Below are 22,258 nucleotides of genomic sequence, written 5' to 3'. Positions count from 1 at the left end.
TCCGCGCACGGTTGTTGTCAGCCAACAGAGCCTATTTCAACTTACAAAAACTATTCCGCTCGAAACGTCTCACCATAGGGTCAAAGCTCTCAGTATACAAGACTATGATCTTGTCAGTCCTCATGTATTCCTCGAAGAATTGGGTTCTTAGCAAGAAAAATTGCGAACTCTTGTCCGCGTTCGAGAGAAGAATCCTCAGAAGAATTTTTGGATGGAGATTCCGTAGCCTACGACGAAATCTATGAGCGATACCATGACCGTCCGATTGTGGATAAAATCCGGCTCAATAGGTTACGGTGGACGAGTCACTTAATCCGTATGGATGAGGATGATCCCACCGGGAAAGTCTATAAAGGCAAAATCTATGGTAGAAAAAGAAGACGAGGCGGACCCTGGATAAGATGGAGCGATGGCGTAAGCCAGGACGCCAGATAGCTTTCAGGAATATCGAATTGATGGACCTCGGCGCAAAACCGGGATGTCTGGAGTTTCTTATTAAGGCAGGCCTAGACCGGATACCGGTTGTTGCGCCGTTGATGATAAATTAAACTGGCGCAGTATACAGAGAGAGCATAACCTTTACTATTTTTCAAAGCTCTTTCTCCGTCGAGAAAAAAAAAACACTTTCCACTAAAGCAAAGGAAAACATTTTGAAACAAAGTGATTTTTATAGCAAATTCTAAAAGTGACACACTGTTAGCCCACGCATCTAAGACCACCCACCTAACTGGTGTCATTTGATTGACTAAGTACATTGTTCCGCATTCCAATAAAATTTAAGTACTATTATTATATAAAAACCAACAAAAGTAACTCATAAAAGTGAATATAAGAGTATATATGAATGTATCACTATTGAAAATCAACATGAATCAAATCAACTGAATAATTACCTAGATTTTCTCATAACTTCAATTGATTTATTGGGAACTAATCCGAACCCACTAAATATTAATGAAATAAATTATGTAAAAACATTCAGACGATTATAATTAGCACAATTCTTAAACCATATTAATCCGATCTGGCTCAAGACTCATCTCCATTGACTTCCAATATACCTGTATATATGTATATGCATTCAATAACATGCTATGAAATTACTTTCCTATCATGACGCAAGCTGATGATGAATGGAAAACAAAATACCCACGAGAATCTTATTTTGGCAATTTACTACAATTTTCCATGATTAATGCCGTACAAGTAAACCTAGAGGTGGAAATGAAGATGTGAAATTGAGGAAATCCATTTCTCATAAGCGAAAGTAATGATCACTTTAATGAACTCAGTTGGAGATTGGCGTTGTGAAGTGAATAAATGATCATAGGGTACTCCTCTTACGAAAATAGGAGAATAATAGATTTTTTTGTTCATGCCTTCAATGATATTTTAATGGAGAGTATATTTATTTATTTATGTAAATTATAATAGTTTGATTCAGAACCATTGATGTTGTTGAATTGGAAATACTAGAGTGTGAGACATTAAAAATGTCTGAGGCCACCGTGTTATTTATGCATAGTTAACTACATAAAGTCATTATCAATATCCCTCGGAGCGAACATTCCAATTGTTTAAATTTTAGACGCAATAGAACTTCTATTTCTTATTTCTACTTTCTTTTAAATTTGCCTGTTCTGCACTTTTAATAATATTACTGTTGCGCACGTAACAATTATATAGCAGCAGAATAAGTGAAAATACGAAACACGGATCTTCTCCCTATTAGACAAAGACAACCTTGACATTTCTCCAAAACTTATCACACAAACCTCCACTCCCACTGAACTCCCGCGATGACGAAATTCACGCACAGTTATTTCAAGACAACAGAGTCCTTTGCACAAAAAGTGTTTCACTCCAAAAGTCTCACCATAGGATCAAAGCTCTTACTATACAAGACAATGATCTTACTAGTCGTGAAGTATTCCTTGGAGACTTGAATTCTTAGCAAAAAAAATGTGAGCACTTGTTGCGTTCGCTAGAAGACGAGGATGGACTATTCCACAGCCTATATACTTATATATTTATGTGCGATATAATGACCGTCTGGTCGTGAATAAAATCCGGGACAAAGAGGTTGCTTTGGGCGGGCCATTTAATCCGTATGAGTAAGGTTGACCTAGCTTGGAAAGTTTATAAGGGCAATATGTATCTGGTATGAAGCGATGACGTAGGCCAAAATGCCAGGCAGCTTTTAGGGATTTCGAATTGGCGAAAGTGGGCGGAAAACCAAGATGTCTAGTGTTCCTTACTGCGGCACGCCTAGGCCGGATAGACATCTCGAAATCACTATTGCCAACACCATCGGCAAATAGGAAACCCAGTTTATATTATTGGATGATAAATTATCTTCAGTATTGAAGCACATTTTCAGCTCAATGGATACGTAAATAAATGCCGGATGGACAGTTGCTACGTGAAATCGAAGTGAGTTTTGGTTCCAACCATACAACGCCTTACAATAATGGACCTATTAACAATTGGTGAGCATATGATTTGACATTTCGGTTCGGTAAATTGGGCGTCTAGATCTTATGGTATCACCCTGTTGCACTATCTTGTTTGAGGTTACCTCAAGTGTTTGTCTTCAATAATAAACCAGCTTTAATGAACGCTTTAGAAGCGAGCATTACTTACGCAATTCGTAAGATATCAAGTGCTATGCGCGAACACGTCGTCCACAATTGGACCATGAATATGGACTATTTAAAGGGTAATCTCAAACAACATTTAAACGAAATAAAGTTTAAAAGCTAAATGCCAAAATTATTCTTTCCTTATAACAAAATTTTCACCATAAAATGCGATTTTATGTCTTGCATTTAAGTTTAAAATAAGTTTTACAAAAAAAAAACTTAAAAGGGTCCAAACGAGTCAATCATTTTTTTTGAGGATTCGAATACTACGGTAGTGAAGGAGTCTGTGGGATTTACACCAATCAAAACCATTCCAATCTTCCAATCTTCCTGCCCGCGTGGACTAGCGTCAAGTATCACTTGACGAAGAGACCTGATTCTTGCACTCTGTCCGCCCTAGTCTTACCCACGTGCAGTGAAGTGGATTCCACTGCATGGCATAGCCCGAAATAGAGATGCCTCTCCTTTTCAATGTGTGACCTACCTACTACCATTTACACCTTCTGATCGACACGTCCCCGTGGACGTGCCAGATACCCGTGTATTCGGCCCATTTACCTGCGAAGTTCTTCAACAGTACCTCCATGACACGCCGCAGATATGATTCAATGAAAGCTTGAATCCCCAGGAAGAGAACTTTGGCATGGAAGAACTTCAAATCGATACTGGTATCGCAACAGATACATATCTGGATTTTGGACCAAACAAGGGAAACAAATTTGGTGCCGTTAATGCATCCAAACACAACGGGTTCGGGTTCATCGTCGACAGAAATAACCATTTCTTAATTTATAAATTGTTCGATATTCTGCCCATAAAAAGAGTACGATGTTTGTTAGTATTTATCTTCATTTGGGCTCTCTCCTTGTCTCTTTCTCTAAATCCAGGCGAAGGTCCATGACCAGTTGCGACCAACCAAAACACTATGAAAAGGTCACAGACAAGGAGAAAAGAAAGTACCCATGGAATTCGTGCCTGGGGAACTAATTCCATAAAAGGTGGGATGAAGACTAGGGTACATATTGGGACTATTCACAATGACTCAATTACACAGCTAATAAGGGTTAGATGACAAATATTTCAATTACATCAGCGGTAAAAAGAAGTGATAGGTGACGATGAAATCCATCATGGAATTCCTTTACTTGAGCGGATTAGGTTTCGCGCTCCTAATCGGGCCGTTTGTTTCTCTATTTTAATTTTTTGGTTCAGCTGTCCACATTTTTGCTGGTTTCGGCCGTGCGGTGAAACCAATTCCGATGAAAGTTCAGATCTGCCGACTTTAAAACACATCATTTTCACCAACGATTTACTCTTCTAAAGCGGCTGGCAGAGTCAAAAACACACGTGTCGATATCTAGCCGCATTATGGTGCCGTGTTTTTTATATGTAAAATAACTTGCTGCCATAATTAATGATAGTCAATCAAGATATTCATTACAGAAGAGGGCGCGGCCTGAAATGCTTTTCATCGAAAAGTTGGAAATCGTGTGGACATGACAACTTTCAAAATGTGTATCTAGCATTTCAAAATAATTGTTATGAACTATACTACTACTACTACTATACTACCTCTCAAAGATTCATTTACTTACCCTAGCCAACATAACCTAATCCTGAGTACAATAGATGTTACCAGCACTTCTAGGCCAATAATCCTGCAACGCCTAAAACTTATAGCAAACTTAAATTAATAATTGTTACCTCCTAGCTATGACTGGGAAGTAAGAAATATCCAACTATTAAACACAAACCTCTTCAATAGACCAAATTTTTGAGGTATGTTTTCGATTCATCATCAACGGCGCTACAACCGGTATCCGGTCTAGGCCTGGCTTAATAAGGAACTCCAGACATCCCGCTTTTGCGCCGAGGTCTACCAATTCGATATCCCTAAAAGCTGTCTGGCGTCCTGACCTACGCCATCGCTCCATCTCAGGCAGGGTCTGCTTTGTCTTCCTTTCCTACCATTATTATTCTGTTAAGGGAAAGTTTTATCCACAACTTGACGGTCATGGTATCTCTCATAGATTTCGTCGTTATGTAGGCTACGGAATCGTCCATCCTCATGTAGGGGGCCAAAAATTCTTCGGAGGATTCATCTCTCGAACGCGGCCAAGAGTTTCTTCTTCTTCTTGCTAAGAACCCAAGTTTCCGAGGAAACTTGACTGGCAAGATCATAGTCTTGTGCAGTAAGAGCTTTGACCCTATGGTGAGACGTTTCGAGCAAAACAGTTTTTGTAAGCTGAAATAGGGTCTTAGGGTTGGCTGACACAACCGTGTACGGATTTCATCATCGTAGCTGTTATCGGTTGTGATTTTCGACCCTAGATAGGAGAAATTATCAACAGTCTCAAAGTTGAGTTGAAGTGAGTCCAAGATCTCGCGCCAATCGCCGCCTGCTCGATCTGGATGAAGCCAGTTTGTACGTCTCGGGTCGTTATTTCCATGAGGACGGTATCGTTAGCATAGGCCAATAATTGGGTAGACTTAATGGGTATCGTACCCCTCGCATTTACCTCAGCATCACGGATTACTTCCTCGAGGGCCAGGTTAAAGAGGACGCATGGTAGGGCACCCCCTTGTCGTAGACCGTTGTTGATGTTGAATGGTCTTGAGAGTGGTCCTCCTGTTTTTATCTGGCTTCGCACAGTGGTCAGGGTCACTCTAGTCAGTCTTATCAATTTCGTTGGGATATCAAATTTCCTCATGGCCGTGTACAGTTTTACCCTGGCTATGCTTTCATAGGCGGCTTTAAAGACAATGAAGAGATGGTGCAACTGATGTCCATATTCCAACAGTTTTCCCATCTCTTGCCGCAGAGAGAAAATCTGATTTGCTGCTGATTTGCCTGGAGTGAAGCCTCTTTGGTATGGGCCAATGATGATCAGAGCGTATGGGGCTATCCGGCCTAGCAAGATAGAGGAGAATATCTTATAGATGGTACTCAGCAACGTGATACCTCTATAATTGCTGTACTGTGTGATATCTCCCTTTTTATGTATGAGACAGATAATGCAACTTTTCCATTCACCAGGAATTGATTCATTCTCCCACACCTTGAGCACAAGTTGATGAACCACTTGGTGTAATTGGTCGCTTCCATATTTAACCAATTCCCCTGTAATTCCATCGGCTCCTGGCGACTTATAATTTTTATGCCGATAAATTGCACGGACTGTTTCTTCTATACTTGGTGGTGGCAGTATTTGTCCATCGTCTTCAGTTGGTGGGACCTCCAACTCACCGACGTTCTGGTTGTTGAGTGGTTCAGCAAAGTACTCAACCCATCGCTCCAATATGCCCATTCTGTGGAAAATCAGATTTCCCTCTTTGTCCGGGAGAATGAACATCGAGGTGTGTAAGGCTTTATCCTGCTGAATTGAAGGTAAAACTTCCGAGGCTGGTGTGGTTGCTTTCTGTACTTTTCGAGTTCACAGACCTGTTTGTTTTCACAGACCGTCCGTCTGTGAAGTTGCTTCTCCGCTCGACGGAGTTCGTGATAAGTCTCTGCGCGTGCCCGCGTTCTTTGAGAATGCAACATTAGTCGGTATGCAGCATTCATCCGTTCCGTTATTAGCTTACATTCATAGTCAAACCAGCCGTTCTGAATCTTTTTACGGCTGGGGCCAAGTATGTTTATAGCCGTATCAATTCTTAAGTTCCTCAGGTGATTGTGGAGATCATTTGTTGATGCGTCATCTCCAGGATTTCTGTTGACTGCAGTTATTACGGCATCCATTTCCCTCTTATAGGTATTGCAGCGGGCTGTGTTTTGGATGGCTTCAGTGTTAACTCTCACCTGATTGTCAGAAGGGATTCTGGGTGGTGTTGTTATTCGGGCACGGAGCGCCATGCCAACGAGATAGTGATCCGAGTCTATATTGGCCCCCTATATGTTCTGACATTCATCTAGGCTGAGACGTGGCGGCATTCGATCAACACGTGGTCAATTTGGTTGAAAGTGATCCCGTCTAGAGAGGCCCATGTATGTTTGTGGACCGCTTTCCGCGCAAACCAGGTACTCCCAACAACCATTCCCTGTGACACTGCTAATTGAATGATCCGCAGTCCGTTATCATTTGTATTTTCGTGTAAGCCAACGTATCGCCTGAATACGGGTTCCGTCCCTACTTGGCTGTTAAAATCCCCAAGTGTGAATTTGATATTATATCTGGGACAGGCTTCGAGGGTTCATTCTACTGCCTCGTAGAAGATATCCTTTTCCGACTCTGCAGTCTCCTCTGTAGGGGCATGAACGTTAATGAGGGTTATATTTCTAAACTTGCCTCGCAAGCGCAGAGTGCATAGCCGTTCGCTTATGTCTTCAAAGCCGATAACAGCAGGTTTCGTTTTTTGGCTGACTAAGAAACCTACTTCGAGCAGATGGTTTACTGGATTGCCATTATAATATATAATGTAGTGGCTCTTCTCCAGGAAACCGATCCCTATCCAACGCATCTCCTGTAACGCTGTTACATTAGCCCTATATTGGGACAGGGTATCGGCTAGCTGCTCATCAGCTTCATCTCTGTACAGGGAGCGCACGTTCCATGAGAAAATGTGCAAATCGTTATTCCTTTGTCGTTGCCAGGTTCGTCGTTGTGAAATCCGTCCAGTCCGAGGCTCCTGTTGTGGCTTCGTAGCAAGTTGTTTTCCGTGTAGGGTTGTCAGCCCTACCCAACCCCCAAACCTAGAGGACCAGTTGGTATAATTTACCCCGTTTTTAGGCGCGGGAGACTCGCCTTCATCCTTCTCCGTCTGCAGCTTTTTGTTAAGAAAGAGCTGCCAGCGGTCACCACGTGGAGGTGAAGATAGGGTTTGTTAGTAGAGCTGTTGGTGTTGGTTCAGGAGGCGTTTCCCAGGTTTTATGCTCCATCGTGATTACCAATCCACATTTCGCCTTGGGACCTATAGTACCCTTTAACCACCTTTTTTCGATTATTCGTAAATATTATTTATTATTTTCCATGTACAAAACAACCTGCCATATTTAACTATAAAAAAAATCAATTATCGCAATTGAAAAAATATTAAGCCTCTCTACGTAACCAAGAAACAGTCATAATCTGAAATCAGTCTATCAAAATCTTATTCAGCAACGAAAAATAACAATTCAGCTTACTTTTACCTTATGCAACAAAACAAACTAAAATAATTGCTAACGAACGACCCACGTTAAAAGGTCGTTAAGCTCTGTTACTGTTACACTTACGCATTCAATCGTTCAAATTTTATTATCATTATACAAAATAAGATTGCTAATTATTGAGAAAACAGATAAATGTGTTGTAGGCGCGCATTTGCATATCGTTTTCGAATTTCAAGATCTTTTACCCTAAGATACACGAAATCAACCGTAACGCTCTTTGAAATCTGCCACTTTCTTTTACAACGGAACTTACAAATGGGAACCGGTTTATGGCGTAAACTTAAATCTTGAGCATTATCTGTTGCATTTTGTCAAAATGGTATTCATGCAAATTTGTACTCCGAATTTGGATTGGGATTAATTGTATATTCAAATTAATCAGCTAATTTTGGGCATCTCGGATAGCTCTGTACATATTTAAACCCAGATAAATATGTATGTCGGCGAATTTCTGGCAATGAAGAATTTGTTCTAATTCCGGTCAACCTTCAAAATTTACTTTGTTAGGTTTTGTGTAAAAACAAACGTTTTCAAAGGTGTCTGATGTCTGTCTGTCGGTCTGTGACACACACTTTTCTCAGAAACAGTTAAACCCATTGACACAACATTTCGTAGAAATATGGGAACTGCGACCACGCATGCAATTGTTCTACGTCCAGTTTAAGAATTTGTAAAATTATTTTTTCACCGAAAATAGCTATGAAGGATATTTAATGTAAGATCCCGATTAATACTTTCCCAAGCGAATCTTAGTTTTAACGTCAGTTATAAAGGCGGAGTGCGGAGGCTAGAAAGGAAATACTAAAGCTCCCGGATTCCGACTTCTTTCTTTATACATTCACAATAGCAAAACTTAGTAATTTAGCATGCTAACATGCAATCAAGTGCGTTTCCATCTACCGGTCCCATACCGGAAATGGAAAAACATTATTTGCAAGCAGCGATGTTTCCCCGAAGTAGTAGTTTGTTGAAGTACTCATCTAATTGCTGATACCATATATTTTTTTCCCTTTCAATGGCTTCAACCCATACTGAATTTATTGGTTGTTTATGAAAAGTGTTATTTGCGTACACATCAATATTCTTACATTCCCATGACCATCCTTTAGAGCTCTGTAGGAGCGTATGAGCGGCTTAGCGGAGGTTCACCCGAGCTCCATACCAAATAAATGGCAGCACAACTCACCAAGCCTGAGCAACTCGGAACACACCCACCTGTGCAACTCGGCTAGTTGTCAGTATCAGGATGAGAGCCACGGTCTTGCGCGGCCTTGCAACAGTTTGCAGCCTGTCGCTCACCGCACCGGTCAAATTTTTAATATCAAAATAATATTTCTAGGAGTACATTTTAATTACAAAGGAATGTTAAAATAAAAAATATTAAAAATTAGTTATAATACAATAAAGAATTAACAACCAACAAGTCGAGATACCGCAAATTGACGCTTCGTATATAAAGGTTTTGTGTTCATCTTATGCGAACAACTTTCTACGGACATTTTTCCATTCATATATGGCTAAAAACTCAACATATTACTTCATATTTTTTTCAAGCTAGTAAATACATATACAATGCGTATATTGAATACCGCTGATTTGATGTGTAATATCTTAATTAGACAGTATTCGCAAATTTCATAAGCACATATGCATACCAACATACACACATATATCTGTCTGGAATAATTGATATTGATGTAATAATGACTAAAAAACTAAAACAAAATGTTTCCTTGCGACCGCCATTCCTACGAACTCACTTGGTTGTGGTATTGATGAATTGATATGTGATCATGACTTTATACACGTGGAAATTCACAAAAAAAAATTTCACCCTCTATAACTTTGTTAATAATAGTTAGATTTTCTTCAAAATTGACCAAATTGTACCTTATGTTATCTTTTACACCGATGTAAAATTTTGTATTTCTAGGATGAACCTAAGAGGGGTTGCCGGATAAGTTTCTCAAATATGGAAATATACTATTATTAACTTTATTTGGGCAGATGTATTTTAAGGCCTAAATTTCATAGAAACACATCACTGTGAATCTTTCCAGATTTTCCGGTTGGATAGTTTATAGATAGAACGAAATCTGCTTCACTTTTTGGGCGTTACCTTTTAAGCCCTCAATTTTATGGCTTGGTGTCGATACTTTTGTAATTCCATCTAAACACTTCTACTATTCACAACAGATTGCTAAGATGGTCGTCAGTACCAGCATACGAATTAGCATTTCAAGCTATGATGTGTGTACAGCACGTCAACCCCACCTACATATTATCGTTCATGATTTGCTGAAATGCACTTCAGCTTGAGCAGGGACTTTCGTAGATACCAACACTCTTCCTCTAATGTGTTGCGCCAAATGCTCCTGGGTCCATAATAAATCCGCTTTCTGATTACATCCCCGTTGGATCAGGTTGAGAACCTTGGTTTTGTCAGTTCGCTTCTACTTCTCCCTCTTTCCAAGACTAGAGCCATTTTGCCAAGGTTCATTACCTGAGAAGATATCAAACAGATTTCATCAGCATATGAGACGTGTTTAAGGAAATATGTCATGATCGTTTGAAGTCCTCGAACTCCAAAGCGGACAAGGCAACCTGAAGAAAGTCACCGGTAACAAGAAATAATAATATCAGTGAATCTTTACTTCGATGCAACATGTGACACTTTGCGACTTCATATGTCGCTCTGATAACAGCTATTAGTTTCTCAAGAATGTTCCTCTTTCGTAGAGCACGCCAGCTACAGTACCTATTGACTCTGTCGAAAACTTTCTCGAAATCGAAAAATCGACGAAGAGCAGTTGAAGCGAAGTTCTAAACTCAATGCAGGAGCATTCAAAACGGAAACCAACCTCCTCTCTGTAGTCAAACTTTGAAGATGTCTCTTGGTGCATCCCAGAATTGTTTCAGCTATTATCTTTACGGCCCTAAGGAAGAAGGAAGAAACGCTACCAATTGTCGAACTCAAAACGGATCCTCTTCTTTGGAATGTTAACGATCACCTCTCTCAAAGTTCTCGGATCGCCAGAATCCCAGACTATCGAGAAACGCTGCTTTACTCAATTTGAATGTATTGATTGTCGAGATGATTTCTATTCTGTTTGGAGGAGGTAGCAGCAACTAGTTATTTCATCCACAAGAGGCGGAATTTCACCGGATGTGAATAGATCCTTCCATCCCCTCGGTTCATCAATCCCATTCCATGCTTCCGCAGTCCAGGAAATCCTACGACACTCCTTCGGCACGTGGCAAACAATCTGTGTAACACCCCAGAAAAGAGCGTTTTAGATGGCTGTTCAATGCCTATTGATATTCGGGTTACTCCAGGTACCCGGGGTATACTGCCATCGGATCGGTAAGATAGTTCAGACAGGTATGTAAGCGGTCGATGTTGAATGTAAAGGGTTGGAGTTCTTCAACCCTGCAAGAAGTGGCGGGTATAACACGTAGCCGAAAGTAAGCGACCATCAGATGGTGATCCCCTTCAATATCCGTGTCAATGCGACGCACATCCAGAAGACAACTCCTAAATATCCTGCTGACTGCAAAGTGGTCAATTTGATTAATCGTGCGGTAACTGATTTTATTTCAAGTTTTGTCCTGAATCAATGTGCCACCAAGAACGAGAAGGTGGAAACTGCAGAAATCTACAAAACTCTCACCGTTTTCGTTACGATCGCAAAGACTGTGTCTCCCTCACTTGTTTGAGCAAAGTATTGCTAAAGCGTACCTTGACATTTGGATCACCCATCACGATCACAATTTCACCTTTAGCAAGCCTATCGTGAACTGCATGTAATTGCTTATAGAAGCTATCGTTTTCCACTATATTTTAAATCTTCGTCGATGCATAGCACTGTAAAATTGTGTGCCCATTAACCTGTACCGGAATATTACAGTCAAAACCCTCTCAGAAGCCGGCACCCGGATCAAGAGAGCGCACCTAGCTAAAGCCGTCAGTAACAATGCGATACTGGATTCGCGTCTGTAACCACTTGGATTCCCAGAGAAATGGCAGAGGAATAGCCTCCAGAGTCCGACCATCTTACTTTGATTAAGCCCAAAATATCCAGCTTATATCGTTTGAATTCTCGTTCGAGTTGTAGAAAGCGACCATCATAAAGACCCCGATATCGTTGTCGAGGAGCTGTGCCCACACCGCAGAAATCAATCATAGTCCGTGACGTGAGTTACTTTCCTGAAAGTTGATGACGTTTCCGTAGGGTAAAATTTCGAAATTTGCTCTGCTGCAACTCACAGGGCATAGACCATAGCTAAGCCCTTATAGAATATATTTAAGGAGCCCTGAGTCCGCCATCCATGGTGGCGGAGCAAACCAATTGCAAAGAAACTTTCTTTCTCCGTTTTTGGTTCCCTTTGTTGTGGAATACAACCCAAGTTCGAAACATATGAACGACTTGCGGCTTCGTCCACTTATATCCCACTACGAAACTCTTCAGAATTCATTTCCAGGCCGTATTTTCCCAAGTGTAAACGGACCATTAATCCCAAAATGCCGGATAGTAGTTTTTGAAAGAAAATCCAGGTGATAATGAAAGTAACCATTACCGCGTCCCCGATGCATCACACAAAGTCTAGCACCGATATTTCTCCTCGTAAAATATTAGGAAAAGTTGTGCCAGTCACACGGCTACCTCGTCGTTTATTAAATAGTGATTACCGTCGTTCTAAAATAGAGGTAAAAGTAGTTAACTGCACCCATCACCCACAAGTCAAACAAGGCAGCGCATTGGCATCCCTAACCCATCCTATCAGCCCCCCTAATTGTTCATTATTCCTTCACGACTCATTCGTTTTTCTTCATATACTACGCAAATCTACATCGTCAATGGCCACATATTTGAGTAACAGTTTCATGTAGAATCTTAGTGACGAAAGAGTGAAATAATATTTGATCAGCAATTGACCAGCATCATCGGCGAAAAGGAATTTATATGTATAAATGGTGGCAAGCACTCTTTAACTGGAATATAGTCTGTCCATCACGCCTCATTATTACCGGTTCGGTGACATGCGCTTTAGTTTTCTCCAGGTCTTCCCGAGAAACCTACACTCTTTGTCTACTGTTCTGGGCTGTTTGCTCGCCCTTTTTTAAAGTGCCTGCCACTTCCGCAATCAACGAAGAACAGGTGAAATGGAGATCTGAATTCCAAACACCGTTCCAAAATGATCCGTGGGGTGTTAATCTGGTCAGTACAAGAATATTCAAAGTGGAAATCAGTTTACTCTCTAAAGGTCAAATTTTCAAGATGTTCTTCACCGCGTTCTAGGATAATCAATACAATCTCTTGCCATCACAAGATCTTCTTCTTCAAAATCTTTACGATCCTCACTTTCTTCCACTCAATCAAAAAAATCTCAGGTCTCTCGAATTTACCGATGAGTTAAAGAAACAGCGCTGCAAAGGGAGCAGGAGTTACGGTGAACAATTCCGCAGGGAGTCGTGGAGCGCAATGCTTCGTAAAGATAATTCTGCTTTTCCAATATGACTAGCCAATTCGTCCACGAAAAGTGGAACTTCACCGGCCGCCAGTTGAACTGAATTCAATCGGGAGAGCCGTGGAAAGCCTTGAGACGAGAATTTGAGATACTTTTTGTGTGAGCATTTATCAAAAATGTTCACCAGCGATAAAGATTTCCATAAAATTCTCGCTCACACTCTAAACAAACATATCTGGCCGATTTGCTGAATCATTTCAATCGTCGGCCGCCTGAACACGCAAAATTGACAGACCAATGCATCCCATCCGCGTTATGCAAACCGGTCAAATGCAGACTCTTCAGGTGAAACAGCCAGGCTAAATTGAAAGTGTTTGGTCGGCTTAACGTTCCTCACAGGACCATCGGCAAAGTTGCAACCACCTGCAAGTTCTTTCGTGATGCAGCATACGAGTACGGTATCGTAGTTATTTACAACAGCTTCTCCTTCCCTGAATAGCGCAATAACAAATTTGCTCTTCTCCCGTAATTTGTTGCGGCAGCGCAGTTCAAGCGCGTTCGCCCACCTTCGTAGGGCAAAATAAGAATTTTCGGCTTCCTATGCTCCTTGATTCGCCTCCATGTCCCGGCAGTTAACGAGATTATTTATATTTATTATGCTGCCCCTGCGGGATGTGCAAGAGGACTACACATAGGAGATTCGTCTCCCTGAGTATTGCTTGAATTTGTATGGTGGAAGAAAAGCATTGCACATGCTCGACGTTTTTCGATAACTTACACATGAAAAATGTCGTACATTTACTCTGATGTTAGTGTATATGATGCAGAGCATTGATGTGTCCGGATAACTGAGTGGTTAGAGCACAAGACTATCGTACGAAAGGTCACGGTTCAAATCTCACTGGTGGCAGTGGGATTTGTATTGTGATTTGACGTCGGCTACCAATCGACTCAGCTGTGAATGATTACCTGAGTCAAAGGAGGGTAATAATCTCGAGCGAGCGTAATGCTGGCCGCATTGCCTCCTACACTGTACTGCAGTGTACCGTTAAGGTCTTCAATGAAGTGCTCTAACATACTTCCCTGATCCAATTTGGATGGTTGCGTCAAGGATTATTATTATTGATGTGCCGGCACGTGGCGAGCACAGCTGTTTATGGCTTGCCGCATGAGATTGGGAAACATGCACAAAAAAATGACCTTAGCGCCATCGATACACTGACGAACTAGTACATGAACCGGAAGAGCTACGGGTTACCTCGTACCTACCACACGAATTCACTAGTACGTACCTCCTAGAAACTTGATTTGCTCCTCGTTCTGTTGAAAAAGTGTCAAACAACCTCAATATTTGATCAATATTCTCCGGTGAACTGTTCGATATGTCTGCCTTTCGGTTAGCAAGATAATTTTCCCACTGTTGACCTACCCCCGCGTCTCGAAAGCGAACTGTGTTAAGCTTCGAGTTTCGAAGCTCCCACCCCTGAGATACAGAAGCTATATGCAAGCCAAAATAAGCTACTATCTATCCCAGTCTCGTTCAAGATCGATGTCAGCATCCCCTCTTGCCTCGCATACTCGGAAGCCCCTAAATCGACACCCGGTCGCGATGTGGTCGAAATGATTAGATGTACGTTGTTGAGGCATAATCGGCTTTAAGACAACAGATGTGCCCAAACAATATGCCACCATTAACGAGGCGGTGAAAGCTGCAAAAAACCTTACACCTCATACGTTGTCGTCCCAAAGCGATAGATTATCAAAGCCCACCTAAGTGCATAATGCTTGCAACAAACCACTCTTGGACTGCATTGAGTTATTCGTTGAAAGCATCCTCCCCCTGTGCCTAGGAAGTCTCCAGGGATGCGTAAGACTGCATTGCTGAGAAGCTCCTCATTCTGAACCATAATTAGCTGGCATTGCAGAATTTGTTTGCGTTATTAAGCTTTATAAACTCTTCTTAGTTCTACTTACTTCGTTACTAAATGTCTTGAATCAAGCCACATCGGTTTTGATGGCTTGCATCTAACTTCCCCAAATTATGTTTTTCATTTGTCGATTATTTATGTAGTTTACCTCTCACTTTACGTACTCTTCTTTATTATGCTCTTCTGGCAATTATACGCTGATTAGTAAGTTTTCCATGAACTGAAAAGAAAGGGTTGTCCCACCACTGGCTTCTACTTTATTTCATGGAGTGGAAAAAAGGCAGCGTGCATACTTTGAAAAGTTTTCTAAGATTGATCCAACTGACAGATTTTGGACTAAAACAAAACATTAAACGGTCATGAATATTACAAATACTGTAAATAACTCAGAAGGTCGGAAGACCACAAAGCCCATTTCTGCATTACAGAAAAACTTTACCTATATATGGTAGCCAAAATTCCCTAAATGGGGCATAGAGCGTCCACCACACCTACGTTCCATTCTTCCCAATTTGTCTCCGTTTTAGACCTCCGCAGGTCTTCCCGAGAAGCCTGAACTTCTCCTTTATTGTTCTGCACCAAGTGTTTCTTGGATGACCGATTCCTCAGCCATTCTGTGAAAGTAGATTCCAATGCATAGCATAGCTCTTCTAAGTGTCCTATCCATTGTCAATTTCAACCCCCTAATTAACGCTTCTAAAGGTACCTGGCTGGAACCCCGATTCAGTCCATCGTTTGATCATTAATGATACAGCAAAGATAGAAGTTAAGGAAGATTTGCAGCCTTTGACTAACACTACTGGTCGCTTCCCATGTGCCGCTTCCATATAATAGCACAGGGCGCGCATCTTCTCTGCTTGCCTCTCGTTCTTAATCTAAGCTATTCGGTCAAAGCCTATGACTCGATGAGAGAGCAAATAGATTATATCAGCGTAGTCGAGGCGTCTGAAAAAAGATGATTTCGTCCATTGAACCCCTTCACGTATTTCAGCCAAGACATCGAGAACATCACCGATAACAAGAAGGAATAGTTTCGGTGACAGAATGCAACCTTGCCGCAGTCTGTTGTCAACCTCAACTTCCTCGATGCAACACATGTACCCGATTTTATGCCTACGTAAAGCATTTTTGACACACTGCCGATTAATGCTGTCGAAAGCCTTCTCAAAATCAATGAAGAGCATGTGAATTATAGATCTGAACTCCGCACATTGTTCCAAATTGATCCGTGGGGTCTTGATGTGGTGAATGCGCAGCGGAAGCCAACCGGCTATATGTCGGTCAAGCTTCCGAGATGTTCTTTACTGCGTCTCAGTATAATGTTACCTATAATGTTTGCGATGGTAGTGAGCAACCAAATACTACGGAGTAGTAGGGTGAAAGAAGTAGTTCTGTACATACAGCAGGTGCTGCGGTGAAGAGTTCCGCACAGAGACCGTCAAGCTCAACGGGATTGCCGCGCTTGAGTGCGTTGATGGCCGAAAGAATTTCCCTTCCTTTTGGAGTAGCAGTCCATATCTGCAATGTTACGGTAACTAGCTACTCCCATTTCATCCTTAACAGGTGGATGAAATATTCCCTGATACGGTCGCCGTGAATGAGAAGTCTACCGTTAACGTTCCTCATGTGACCACCGACCAGCTGTACGCCTTTCGTGACACGATATACGGTGGAGATAACGTAATTATTTGCGACAGTTTCTACTTCCTTGACTAGCGCAATAAAATCCCGTTTTCTCAGGACGCACTTCACTTCAATCCTCATATTATGATTTGTGACACAAATATCCACTATCAGGCATAAAATATTTCTATCTTAAGACTAAATAATCTTTAATTTCTGTCTTAAGACTAAATAACATAAATCCAGCTTAAATTGATTTATCAACCCATTCTACTTACAGGTAGTGACCCGGAAGGTGATAAACTGCATTACAGCATATCAGGACCAGTTTTCAGCGTGAATCGGGACACAGGAGTGGTGCGATTACGTCAGGAGCTGGATCGTGAAACGCAAGATTCCGTGGAAGTAATCATAAGTATCACAGATGAAGGAGTCCTTGGCACGGAGCCCAACACTGTGTCAATTCGAAGGGTCATCCCGATTCGTGATTACAACGACAATGCTCCGACATTTGTTGGTCGACCATATACAGCCAATGTTAGTGAATCAACTCCTGCAGGAAGTTTTATCAACATCACATCTCCGGTAATAGTAACTGATCGTGATGAGGGTATAAACGCTGAAATCAAAATCTCCTGTTATTCGGGGGAAAATCATGAAAGCGATATCTGTGAAACCTTCCAAGTCACCAGCGAGAAGATTTCAGAAGGAAACTACACAGCTAGTCTCAGTTTGTTGAAAATGTTGGACTTTGAAACACGACCATCTTACATAGTAACGATCATGGCTAAAGATAGTGCAACTACTAATCCATTGACTGCATTCGCTTCGATTTCAGTGAACGTTGTTGATGTTCAAGACCAACCGCCAATTTTCTTAAATGCGCCGTACTCAGCAACCATGGACGAAAATACCCCAGAAGTAAGTGGCAAACGTATCATTAGCTTCTGGTAAAGGAATATTTAAAAATTCTTCTTCATTGATCTAAGTTTAAGCCAATGTCTCACCGGATATTGTTTTCAGGGAACATCAATTCTAAGAATCAACGCAATAGACGGAGATACAGGAAACCCACGACCACTGGTCCTCTCACTTGAAAATGAGAACATGGGCCATTTCAAACTAGAACCTATTGGAGACCCTACAGAAGGAAAGGCAATTCTCCTGACCACTGCCACCCTAATCGATCGAGAAAGCCCTGAAATCCTTCAAAATGGAGGCGTTTATACATTCAACGTTAAAGCGACTGAGTTGGCAGGCAACGAACTTACAGAAGACTTTTCAATTACTCAAGTGACAATCGTAGTAACAGATGTAGACGACCACTTTCCAGAGTTTAACCAACACTTGTATGAAGTCTCAATTCCAGAGAATTTGGAAGCAGAAACTCCACTTCCTGGACTATCAATATTCGTTGTAGACAAGGATCTCGGTGCTAACAGTCGATACAATTTGTCATTAAGAAATGTGATGAACGCCAACGAAGTGTTTGCAGTGAGTCCCACATATGGAGAAGAAAGAACTCCAGTTGTCATCAAAGTAGTGGATCCTTCAAAACTGGACTATGATGTTGAGGATGAATCACTAAGGACCTTGATTTTCGATATTGTCGCCTCAGTGCAAGGGCTGGAGTTGGCTTTAGCCAGAGTAACTGTCAATTTACAAGATGTAAACGATAATGCTCCAGCATTTGACCAGCTGAGCTACCAAATTTCTGTTGAAGAAAATACCGCGATATCGACAAAAATTGCAAACATAACAGCAACCGATCGGGATTCCGCAGATTATGGAAACGTGACTTACATCCTCAAAGGGTTCGGAAGTGATTACTTCTACACAGATCGATTGACTGGTGGAATATATGTGAAGAAAAACTTGGATTATGAAAAGCAAACCAGTTACAGTTTGAGCATAGTTGCTGTAGATGGGGGTGGTCTCGAAACCAATGCTAATTTGCAGATCAATGTAATCGACCTGAATGATAACTCCCCCGAGTTTGAATCCACGGAATATACACGGACAGTTCGAGAGGGTGCTAGCGAATTTGAACCACAGTTTTTCGTTCGGGCTACAGACAGAGATGGGCCTACCCAGGGCGGATCAAATGTAACCTACGCTATCGACTCAGATAATAGTATCTCAGGAAATGTGTTTTCGATTGACGAAATTACTGGTGAAATACGTTTCAGAAGAATTGCTAAGTCGATGGACACAGAGAGAGGCGAATATGAACTGGTTGTTTCAGCCAAAGATCATGGTAAGAGATATTCTTTATCTAATTTATTTTGGGCTTTATATTTCAATGAAATAGATTATTCTTTGCGGTAAACAACGTTATTGTAATGCAAGCTACCTGATTCATCAACTTTAAAGATTTGATGCATTAACATAAGGAAGCAAGCTATGCATACAATAACTATCACATATAATAGATTACTAAAAATTACACTGGTGAAAAGAAGCAAGCGCAGAGGAACAAGAGGCAACAACACACCGCGTTGTCAGAAAAACCTCTGCTTAAAATTAAGGCGGGCACGAATGGTGGAGCACCAGAAGAAAAGGTGGGGAAACGAAGGATGACTAGAGCGCCAGATCTGTCAAAAGAGACTCCGCCGCGCAAGCTGCAGCCAGTGCTGTCATGCAAGTCGTGGATGCGGTTGGTTGAGCGGAAGCACATGCCTTTAATTCCATAAGATAAAAAAAGACCACTAGGCACACTAGACAATACTTTCCACGTGCCGAGTTATCTCTTGCGGATATTGGTGGATTATCTGAAAAACCGCTCCCTGCCCCACGAGGCGCAAGAAGATCAGAGAAGGATGGAGATAACTTCGGGGGTGGAGCAGGTATCCATCCTAGGGCCGGATTTCTGCAACACTTTCTACGATAGTCTGCCAAGTTTCGACATGCCAGAAAAGTAACGCCTGGTCTGTTGTGCAGATGACGTTGCGTGTGGGTTAAATGCAGTGAATTTGGTTGCGAAGAGCATATATGTGTTTTTTTTTGCGTACATATATGGAGGCGCAAAATTTTTAGAAAAACACATCCGTTCAAGCTAAGCTACATGAGCGTCTGACCAAGAGCGAGCCTTGTTGTAGTTCATTTTCACAAGCTGAATGAAAAAACCATTGGGGATTCTTTTCCCCTGCCTCGAATAGGGGACATAGTGGATCAATTGTGGCATTCAAGGTACTTTTCAACATTGGATTTAGCAAGTGGTTATCATCAGGTGTTGGTGTATCCGAAGGATCGGGCCATAACTGCTTTCAGCACAGACTGGGGGCATTCCGAGTTCAGAATCATGCCGTTTGCCTCAAAAGGGGCACCGACAACTTTCTAGAAATTAATGAATTACATACTAACAGGACTACAGGAAATTCATTGCTTTGTCTATTTGGATGACATAATGATATAATGAAAAAAGTCTTGAGGACCATTACAAGTTTGATAGATTACGGAAAAGTAACCTAAAATTACAGCCTGAGAAATGTAAATTTCTGTACAAAGAATTACCTAAGACATGTCTGTTCAGAACAAGGAGCAATACCAGATCCCAGGTCCCAGTCGGGATTAGCATAGTATTAATTATAATATTCGCTGGCGCAACAATCAAATTGAATCAGGGCCTTGAATTGTGTTAGGGGACTTCATTCAAAACCGTCACGGTACACTACGGGATAACAGTACCCTGTAGGAGGTAATGTGGTCAGCATTGCGCTCGCCCGAGATTATTACCCTGATTTGACGTCAAACCCCGATACAAATCCCACTGCCACCAGTGGGATTTGAACTGCGACCTCCCGATCCGCTAACGACTGTGGTATCCGACAATAGCGAACTATTACTGGAAGTTAATTCCGGATTTCTCAAAAACTGTCCGACCACTTACAAACTTGCTTAGGAAGGATGTTAAGTTCACATGGACAGAAAAGTGCGAGCTGGTATTTAATACCATTAAAACAGCACTAATTTCACTTCCAGTATTTCGTATCCGGACTTCTCAACTCCGCTTAATGTGACACCGGACGCGAGTAGCGGAACAATAGGAGCAGTGCTGTCGCAAGGACCTAGAGAGAAAGATCATCCGACAGCCTATGCCAATAGAACACTCAACAAGACAGAACGAAATTACACGACTACTGCATGGCTATGAGTTGTGAAGAACTTCAGGTGCTTCCTACAGGGTAGGTCTATACAGAATTTTCAACGTGCAGGACCCTACAACCAACCAGGTTGGGGCATTTCCATCATAAACTGTCAGAAAATGCGAAGGAGAGCAGTCACCACGATGACTACGTTGCCACACTACTATTGGAGGAAATTCAGCAGATAAGCTTAACGCTATATACGAGAGAGAGTCATTGAATGAGCACTTTAGATAAACTCAGTTTAAGAGAGAACAAAAGGTGGGGAAATTAAGGACGCCACCCAGAAATATTCAATATTAGTAACTACATTTCGAGTCTGCAAGAAGTACCAATGGCTACCGAACAGGAACAAGTATACCCTAGGGGTAAAAGAGACTGTGGCGCGGCAGGATTCGCGGCATTCGATATTTATTTCGAATGTTACGAATACCAGCAGACAAATAACGTCACCGGCGCTCTCCACTCGGTTTAGACATCGCCACAGGAGTGAAGAGCGGAGTGCCATGAAGAGGACGGCAAATGTCATTTTTGAAAAAAAAGAGAATAATAACAAATCACTCCGCCCCCAGATGAAACCGAGGGGTTTCAAGACGACTTTGCGGAAGTTGCCAATCTCGTGTCTCAGTTGATTCCAATATTTTCTGGGGGGCAATCTCCTACTTTACATTTCGAATTAAACTCTTTCATTGGATGTATGTTCAATCTTGTTTGACTCAATCGTAAACAGTAATTTTCAATCAGATATACCGGACCAGGCTTAGAGGTAAAACCTACCAATTAATAATGGTAAACCAGCCTGCAGCCTTTGTGATGGCTACTCACGAGGAACTACCTACCAAGGGAAACATACCAAGGAGTTGTTAATAAATTGCTAACAATGAGGCAATCTCCGCTAGAATCCTTAATTACTTTCTTGTCCAGGTTGAGACAATATTTTGTAACATGCAAAGAGGCTGCAGCTAGCCCAATACACGCGCAACTAGGGGATTTTGCCATTAGCAGTGTGAGAAGCGGAGTTGCCAACCCATATTTGCGTAAGTATCTACACTCGATGAAAAATCTTGGACCTTGGAATATTGGATATGGAAAAGCTGCTGCGAGCGGCTTCCCATTATATAGGTACCCAAAACCCGGTTTCGGTACACCAGCACCAGCTTTGTTACCAAACAATGCTCAGCAAACAGCCAATGCATATTTGAATCTTACAAGTACTAACTTAGGTATTAGCATATCACCAGGGAACGCTCAAATAAAAGCTAATAGTACTGTGGGAACACGTTCAAAAGGAGCAATTAA

The 22,258-nt window shown here is 41.6% G+C and overlaps 1 protein-coding gene across 2 annotated transcripts in view; it reads left to right on the top strand.

Moving 5' to 3' along the window:
* Positions 1 to 22,258, top strand: part of LOC119649460 (cadherin-23) — an 83,013-nt gene that overhangs the window by 49,495 nt on the left and 11,260 nt on the right. For both annotated transcript variants that reach the window (XM_038051615.1, XM_038051614.1), the window contains 2 exons: positions 17,095 to 17,735; positions 17,838 to 19,071. In XM_038051615.1, coding sequence (XP_037907543.1) covers positions 17,095 to 17,735; positions 17,838 to 19,071 — 1,875 coding nt within the window. The remainder of the gene's footprint in view (positions 1 to 17,094; positions 17,736 to 17,837; positions 19,072 to 22,258) is intronic.

The sequence above is a fragment of the Hermetia illucens genome, chromosome 2 (genome assembly GCF_905115235.1).
Source record: "Hermetia illucens chromosome 2, iHerIll2.2.curated.20191125, whole genome shotgun sequence".
Lineage (NCBI taxonomy): Eukaryota > Metazoa > Arthropoda > Insecta > Diptera > Stratiomyidae > Hermetia > Hermetia illucens.
Note: the sequence above shows the minus strand (reverse complement) of the source record. Positions and strands in the feature narration are given on the sequence as shown.